Source organism: Apium graveolens, chromosome 8, assembly GCF_009905375.1.
Source record: "Apium graveolens cultivar Ventura chromosome 8, ASM990537v1, whole genome shotgun sequence".
Taxonomy (NCBI): Eukaryota; Viridiplantae; Streptophyta; class Magnoliopsida; order Apiales; family Apiaceae; genus Apium; species Apium graveolens.
In genome coordinates this window covers 140,868,890-140,878,327 of record NC_133654.1, presented here as the reverse complement: position 1 = coordinate 140,878,327, position 9,438 = coordinate 140,868,890, and the positions used below count along the sequence as shown (strand labels likewise).

The 9,438-nt window shown below is 35.1% G+C and overlaps 1 protein-coding gene across 1 annotated transcript; it reads right to left on the bottom strand.

The window, feature by feature from the left end:
- Positions 1–4,664: 4,664 nt before the first annotated feature.
- On the bottom strand, positions 4,665–7,097 carry LOC141677605 (L10-interacting MYB domain-containing protein-like). Its single transcript, XM_074483606.1, has 2 exons — positions 6,705–7,097; positions 4,665–5,255 (listed from the first exon to the last, which is right to left on the bottom strand). The coding sequence occupies exons 1-2, from the start codon at positions 7,095–7,097 to the stop codon at positions 4,665–4,667; spliced, it is 984 nt and encodes a 327-aa protein (XP_074339707.1).
- Positions 7,098–9,438: the final 2,341 nt, after the last annotated feature.

The following is a 9,438-nucleotide window of genomic DNA, read 5'->3' as shown; positions in this document are numbered from 1 at the left end:
TCAATGTTGCAATACAAGCCTTACTCCTGCTGTAGTGACTCTTATTATTGATGCTGAAGGCAGAGTTCATCCGTCTCACAGGTCTAATGATGTTCAATCAGTACTATAGCTGAATGTTCGCACGGATTCTGCCTCTTCAGATTCACAAGGTATAAATATTTGTATTAGTTTATCAATATTTAATATAAATGTTGATTTAGTTCTTTCAGCATTTATAGTATACTTTTCATGATATAAATCCTATTGATATGATTACATCTAGACCTTACAAAGGACTACCTCTAGTTGTATGATCACGAATCACCCTTCTTCAGCCACCTCTTATTTATGTAGGATAATCTCTCTGAGCCTTTTTCTGTAAGATGTGTGAAAATATTGAGAGAAAAACTGAATTTAAGAGAGGCAGGATCCTTCCTGGAAAAAGGAGAGGTAAATGAGAGATAAGATTTAGTAATCCTTGTGAGGAAGCTCCGACTATTAAAAGTCATCAGAAGTGTGGTGTGAGAGTAGTGAGACTACTTTAAAAGAATAGAGAGATTAAGTTTAATTTGCTACATGTTTGTAGATGCTCAGAGTACTGAAGGAACAGATGCCGAAAACCAGTTTGTTGCATCTCAGGAACACTCTGATGTATCAAAGGCTATTGATCTCCCTGCAAGTCTAAGTATTGATACTTTCTTGCAGTCCATACATTCTACTATTCCATCACATGAGATATTCCATGTTGTTGCTGAAGATGTAGTAGCATAACAGTCCATTTATAAAGATTCATCCATTTCAGAATCACCACAGCATGTTATAGGAATTAAAGTTTTGGAAGTTGTTGAAGCTCCAATTTGTTTATCAACAATACTTGAAGATGTGAAGATAACTGCTGAAGGTGTTGAAGCTTCTGAAACCACTGGATCAATTTCTCATTATATTCTGCATACTGAAGCTGAAGATAAAATTCAGAAATTAGTGCAAGATCCAGCTGCTATTGAAGAATCTAATGATGGTTAAGAAAATCATGTATCTAATGTTATGTTATATCTTGAGGATAATATTTTCTTTCTTGAAGATATGCCTATTCATGTTCGATAACAAAAAATGATAGAGTTGGATGCTAAGAAGAAGCAAGATTATTTTGATAATCTTTGGAATGCTTATTGGAAAGATTCTACATATCCTATTTCCAGAACACATACAGTTGAACATCTGGAAACAACAGAACATATACAAATCATGATGTGCTGAATCATCTGAAAGCATCTACTTTGGTTGTCAGATCCTTACACACAGCTCATGAAGCAACAACTACTCAAATCAATCAGATAAAAGAATCATTGATTGCTTCAAAGCTACTTACTCATCAGGAAATTCAGAAACAAATTTCATCAATAGTTACCAGATAAATTTCAATTGAAGCTAGTCAAGCTACCTTATAAGATAATCAAGAACAAATGTCTAATCAACTTACTGAAGTACAGAATTCAATGAAGCTGATTCTTTCTCTACTACTTGGTGATGATGCCAAAAAAGAGGGAGAAAATTGTTAATTCTAAATGCAAACAGCTGTCACTGATAAGTACTGATGATGAAAATTCTAATGGAGGTAATAAGGAAGAACATAAGGATATTAACAGAGGAAGCAAGAGGAATGAAAGAAGAGTTGAAGAATTATCTGTGACTACTAAAATGTAAAAATCTTCACAAGTCACAACTGTTGCTGATGAAGACCAGGGTATTCTGTAGAAAGCAGATGGTGTTGAAGCAAACCAATATCTTCAAACTCTGAAAATTAAAGGAAAAAAACAACCCTATTCTACAAAGATCCAAAGATTCAATTATTTGATTCTGAAGTAAGTAGAAGAATATTTGCAAAGGAAAATCCTAGATTTGATCTTAAACAGCTAAGGCAAACAGAGGAAGACTTTAAAAATTCTATGAAGACAACAAATGTTGATATTGTTGTTGTTTCTCAAGTACTTTATTAAGATGATCCTTCTAATAGACCAACCAGAGGTATAGTTATAAGGGAAATCAGTCAGGCGGAAAGTGAAAGATCTCTCAGATCACCAGCTATTGGAACTGCTAACATGAACCTTAAAGGAAATGAGAAGATAGAAGAAAAGTCAAAGAATTTCAAGGACTAAATGTAACGACTGGGAAATTACGCTTGTATTATATCGTATTATTAATAAATTATGTGCTTTATTATGTTATTTATGTGTAATTAGCTATAAAACCCTAATTGTTACTTGTTATGTGCATTCTGTATTGTCCGGGAATTTTCAGGGTATTTTTCAGATATTTAATTTCGTATTTAAAGCCTTTGTATCAAAAGTTATACGACCTGAACTGTGTTTTTCTTAGAACGGCTTATACCATCGCATTATTCTGAACATCTAGAATTTTTATAAATTTTCTTATTTCGCGAAAAATGACTTTTCCGGGTCCCATTGGGTGTTAAAAACCCCACAAAAATCACATTTTTATTTTTATAAAATTATAGGACTTTCATTTATATAATTTCTTAGAGCCCGTTTGGGAAATCTTAAAATAAGTAACTTATGACTTAAGTGTGATAAGTGACATATATGTAATAAGTGTTTTTTAACAAATAAGTTAATTTGAGTGTTTGGATGTTTCATTTATAAGTAAAGTGGAGTGTTTGGTAAAATAACTTATAAGTTAAATTTTTTAAAAAAATTTAGTAATAATTTTTTGAGCATAGAAATATATAATTCTATTAGAATGAAATTTAATAATTTATTTATTTATTACAATGGTCAAATAAAAAGATCGAGATATTACAACATTTATGCTCTGTTATGAATACTATTAGCGATACTATCACGCAGCGCAATCCACCTACCGTCATAGTCAGTTTCATCAGTTTCATCTATCTCGGATTCTCGACTCCTATTAGTTGTTGTAGTAGAATCTGGAGGAATATAACTTTCTCTTTCGGCCGTGCGAAATGCGCTGTCACTACAATTTGATTTTCTAATGTAGTTATGAATCGCCATCGTGGACAGAACGATATCAGTTTGCGTATATATCTTATACATCGGCATATTTGCTAAAATAGCAAATCTAGCTTTCCACACCCCGAATGTTCGCTCAATAACCATTCTGCAAGAAGAATGAAGATGATTATATTTTTCTTTAGGATTTCGTGGTACACGTTCGCTGCCATCACCCCGACGAAAATCTGCAAGATGATATCTAATGCTTGAACCTTTATACGGAGCCATGTATCCTTTTTTGTGTGCATAACCTGCATCTACAAGATAGAATTTGTTTCCACTTGGATGTGGAAAATTCAGATTCCCTTGAGTTGTAGCCTCATTTAAAATACGACTATCATGTGCTCCCCCTTCCCAGCCCCCCCAAGCAAAAGTAAAGCACAAGTTAAAATCACAGATTGCTAGAATATTTTGAGTGGCGTATCCCTTTCGACCAAAATAGGGTGTACGCTCTGTTTCTTTTACTCGACATTTAATATGAGTACCATCAATAGCTCCAATAGCATCCTGCGATTAATATTGAAATAATATTAATTTTTATCAACAGAAGTCATGAAAATATTTGGATATAAATATATACACTTACTTCAAAATATGGATGATATCGTTCATGTTGAGGTGTATGATAACCACATCCCGTATTATAATTTGAAGCCGGTTTAATGTAATCACTTGCCAGTCTGCAAACAGCTTGTAGAACAGAATGAAAATGTCGACTAATAGTCTCACCAGAGTGATTCCACATTTCTTGCATTAAACGATTCCCACACCCATGCGCAACAGTCATTAAGAAGATCCCTACTTCCTCATATTCAGACATGCCTTGTGTGGGAACCAACCCATAACGATCTACTAATAATCGACAAAAACTTATAAAAATATCTTTAGGCATACGAAAATCTTGATAACAACGAATTTCATTCCCTTTCATTATTTCGTCAATTAATTTACCTCCCGTTCTAATTGAATCATGACATGGCTCTTTGTGTACAAAACTTTCATAATAATACACCAATGTGTAAGCAGCAGCACGACAAACCGTTTGCCAATCCAACAAATTTGACTCATCTTCCTCAGTTTCATTCGGAATTTCAAAATCGTATTGATATGCATGGTTTGACTGGATACAAAAATTATTCTCGTACGAAGATTGAGGAAAAGGATTGAATATATAAGAAGGCTCTACATTTGTATTAAAAGAAGACGTACCATCAGTATTATAAGCAAAATGATCAAATGTATTAGAAGTCTGACCTTCGGAATTATTATAACCAAAAGGGTTATAACCATATGGATCCATTTGAGATGCTACACTTGATGGCTTCTAACAAGTTTATGGCTTCTGCTGAATGTGAAGATGAAAACTTTGAAGCTAGTATTTATAAACAAACGTACATGAACACAGAAGAAAATTATTAGTTTCACAAGTAGAACAATTCACAGTACAGATTGGTCACATTTGAAATAGTACAAACAGGATAAATCTACACTACTTTTAAAAAAGCAGATTTGAAAATCCTCATCCTGCAAAGGCCATTCACGACAAACAGTTGAATACTGTTTTTGAAACACAGGGGCCCTAATAATACACTCAACTTGACAGGGGCCCTAATAATACACTCAACTCAACATAAAATAACAACCAATTTGTTTTCACTGCCTATCAGAAGAACCTCCTGAACCTTTAAAGTGCTTGTAGTTATACTGCAATTGTCCATAGCGGAGTTCATTGTTGCGCGCCTTTAAAAAAAGCGTCCTGTTTCCAGTGTTCAGAATATACCGCTGAGCAAAGAAATACAAGTCACTGCCAGCATCAACTTCCGGCATGGCATCAAGTACGGCAATTGCTTCGTCCAAGCTGCGGTCTTCTGCACTACCAGCAGTACTCTTGCACGACATGGCTGCTACTAAACCATCAAGCCCTTCCCGAACGAACTCTGCTCCTGATTTCTTTCTTTTCTGCCCACTGCTCGAACCAGATCTAAAAGAGTTAGTGGGAAATAGATTCCTCGAAGGTGGTTGTGGTGTTTCATAGTTGTTATCGTCGCTATCACCGCTGCCTTCATTCCCATCATCTTCTCCGAAATCTGGAATATCTTCACCCTCCTCTAAATTCACCGCAGAGTAGTTATTCGCGGCTTTTGCCCGCTCACCAGTTGCAATGACATCACCGAACAATGTATCATAGTAATTGACGAAATACGTCATATCCTTATTCCTGAATTTGCTAAATTTGTGATTCTCCTGCGAGAATTATACCAAATATTAGAACTTTGCACAGCTATTAAAACAATATATCATTACTGTTTTCTGATACAAGCCTCTGATGAATCTGTTCTAGAACAGATAGTGTGAAGCATGCTTAACTAATCTAATACACCTTGCTAGTACGAGGGAAGCATGTTAAGAAAGTACAAGAAAGGAAATCAACAATCACTTAAAATTGAATAAAGCGAGTTTTTTCCTGAACAGCAGAACATTACAAATAAAGTGAAGTGCTATACTAATGTATCATGTACAGAAGCATGTATAGAACAATTAATAACTCCTTACGACACCAAAATTACAATCACAGCCTTGCACATATGATACTAAAAATAATTTAATACTAGCACAAACAATTCCACTTGCTTATATATTATACAGAGAACAGTTAAAATGTTTTGCCAACAGCATCAGAATCAGTATCATTAATCACACTACTAATACAAATCTTCTCAGTTGAGTTCAATCTTGTCGCATGATATAATCTTGTCGCATGAGTTCAATCTTCTCAATCTATAATAAAGTTCAATCTTCTGTTATTTTGTAGCTTTTTGAGTTATAAGCATGAAATATCTATTAATGATGTATATCTCCATCACTTAAAATTGAATAAAGCGAGTTTTTTCCTGAACAGCAGAACATTACAAATAAAGTGAAGTGCTATACTAATGTTTAATTTTTCTAATACAGTATATTCTTAGATTTATTATCACATACTAATTAAGAATTATCTATAAGTTTCTGTCAATGATGATCGTAATGATATAAATATATCTCCGCATATAGGAATAGAACCAGAATTATCAGAGTTGTAGGAGATGATGGGGTTAGCAGATAATCACAACAGTGGAGCATGTATATTGAAATCTTTTCAACTGCACTGGACTGATGCTTATTAAATATTGTTAGTGTAGAAGTTGATATACTAAAACCTAGTTCAGACTTCAGATGAGAAAATTGAAGTGTAAGTGAACTTGTAAAAATGACTAAATTGAGCAAAATCCCTCAACAAGAACTGAGATATACATCAAGAAACTGCCGACATACTTGGCTGTTAATAGCCACTATACAGTGTTTCAATCATTGAATAAGAACTTCTCTTGATTAGAACAGCTTTAGATGTCTCACTAGTACATTCTTTTGTCTATTGGTTGTTGTCTGTATCAAGGCAAGGGCTGTGAACCCAAGTTAACTCAAAACACATACTCCTGTCTACTTGGATCAAATTAGGTACACTTGCCAACAGCAATTAAAAAACTTAGCAGCACATTTACATATCTTGATTATTACATCTATATTAATACCCATTTCTCGACCTTTGTTCTGCAAAGTCACACATAAGCAGATAAGCAAACCTAAATCACATTGCCAGAAATCAATATCAACATCTCTAATGAAATTGTAAATTGTAAATTGTAAAAGATGTACCTTAATTTTCTCCTTCCACCATTCATCAGACGCTTCAAATTGTTTTGTCAACTCGTTCCATCCCAAACCAGTTTGCCCAAACTTCAATTTCCTAAAAATTTTGTAATCTTCTCTCATCGCATCCCAATGATTCTTTAGTTTTCTTAAATCCCAAACGGGATCCTTTCCTGAACAAGCAGCAAATTGAAGATACACAGCTTTCCAACCTTCTTTGTTCAAAGTGGTGTTAGGCCTGTTGCCTTTAACAACCTGACCGTAGCATAGCCTGACAAATAAATCATGTTCTTCATCTCCCCACTTGGCAGCAAATGATGCAGAAGGAGTCGCACCTACGGGAGGAGCCGCACCTGATGGTTGATCCCGTCGCCGTATCTTCGATTGTGCCCTTGACATCTGCACAAACCATTACATCGATCAATGATCCACCTTAAAGAATTTCATACATCAAAAAACAAATTATGAAGTGCAGATAATTATATGTTGTTCATTAGTCACATATTTCCTACATCTACATAAACAAACTCACTGATGCAAATGACAATATTAATAATCAGAACCCATGGCATGATAGGAGTGTAGAAATAGCACCAGCCAAATTGCAAGTCCAATAAAATTTATAGCAACTCATAATCCATATGAGGCACCTGACACACCCATTTTTTCCACTTCTCTTCTAATTAGTCTATCACTCAGAATAAAGAATACTTGTTACTACAGGCACTAACCTTCAACTTATAGATCAAAAGGTTTACAGAATAAAGACCATTATCGTTTCCAATATACACAAATCATTAACATCGACATCAATAAATACACGAAACCAATCAGATTTGCTATTTTAACGAAACTAAATACACACAAATATATACATAAGGGAGAGAGGGGAGATACCTGATGAGAACCGAAGCAGGTGTAGAAAGATCGAACCGGATTTGAGCGCCAAATTGAGAGAGAGCAGAGAGGGGAGAGAGCGGAGAGAGAGGGGAGAGAGGGGCGCCTAGGTTAGTGATGAATAAGTGGAGAAGAAAAAAGGATCGGGTGAGGTACATTTCACTTATGGGCTTATCCCATTTGAGGTAGTAGTTGATAAGTTAGAACCCAAACACTCCATGATAAGTTTTTATGGGCTTAAGCCCAACTAAGTGAACTTACTAGAAACGCCAAACAGGTGCTTAGTATTTTTGAATTATTAACAATTTTTGAGAATTTTTGGAATATATATTGTATATATTAAATATTTAAAAATTAAAATTTAATACTCAAAAATTATAAAATTAGGGGCCAATTAATTTTAAAAGATGTATAATTAGGGCCTTAATTTTAATTAGGATTAATATTTTACCTACTATATATAGCCTCATTTTTATTTAATTATTATTAATTAATTACTAAAAATCAGAAAAATAATTAAAATTCTCTGAAGAATGGGTCGGGTTTGAATTCGGGTTGAAGAATCAAACGAGGATTTTGAACTGATTATTGCACCAAATCGAGTGAGTCAAGTATCCACATCAAAGGTTTTGATATGTTCTTTCTGTTTTTACCATCAATTTCATGTTTTAATTCGTATATTTTGATTTTAGATTTCTAGGGTTTATGTTCGAATTGGGTTTTTTTCATTCTAGGGTTATTAGGATATTTGATGATAGAGATACCTTCCTTCCAAGCTTTCAAGGTCTTCCAACTTCTCTCAATGGATGATAAAAATTCCGAGAGAGCGGCCAAGATAGCCTCAGCTTCGAAACGAGGTAAGGATGTCTTAATCCGCTCTTCTTACATGTCTTTGATATATATGATTAATACTGGGGGGACGAATATCCTTCAACTACACATCTTGACTCTTTCAATCATTGCAACACATGGCATAATATAGATTACGATAAATTAAACGCACGTTATAATGTTCGTCCTCCTCTTAGGCTAGTTCCAGTTTTTGGTGGCAATCGTACTTCCTACTGGAAACCCGATACTCTTTTTATTTACATAGATGCCCTTGATATTGGGCTTAGGTTTCCTTTTCATCCCTTCATTCCTCACCTCCTAGCTGATTTGCAAATTAACCCCTGTCAGCTTCCTCCAAACGCCTGGAGGAACATTTTATGTTTCATGGTTTGTTGTCTTAGGGGTGGTTTTCCCTTATCTGTAGCTTTTTTTAGGAAGATTTTCCAACGTTATAATAGTTCTTCGAGTATTTGTGGTTGGGTCTACATTAACCAAAGGCCCAAGTGTAAATACATCTTTTTCAGCGCCTCAATTCCTGACAATAACCAACATTGGAGGAATAGTTTTGTCGGGTTAAGGTGGGAGAATGGTGACTGGGGCACCCTCTTCAGATCTACCTTTGGGAAGGTTAGTGATGGTAGCCTCAAATCCATTCACATAACCCCCGAAGAAACTATCATTTATAATGAGCTTACTCGGGATGATGGTGCCACTATCAGCTGGACTCTTTTAGAGGAGTTCTCCCTCATCCACGTGGGGCTATCCTCTATTTCTCAATAGGGTATTTTTCTTCCCTTCTCATTTTTACTTTCTTTTATGCATTATTGACACCACTTATTTTGTTTTTTCTCTTATTTTGTAGCTGCTAAGGAAATCAACGAGGATAATGTGCCTCTTGTTGAGGAGACTGCAAGGACGAAGAAGGCTCACCTTGCGGGTCTGGACACTCGAGGAAAGGCTACGGAGCCTAGCTTCCTATGGAAGCACAAGGAGCCCATAGTGGAGGTTCCAG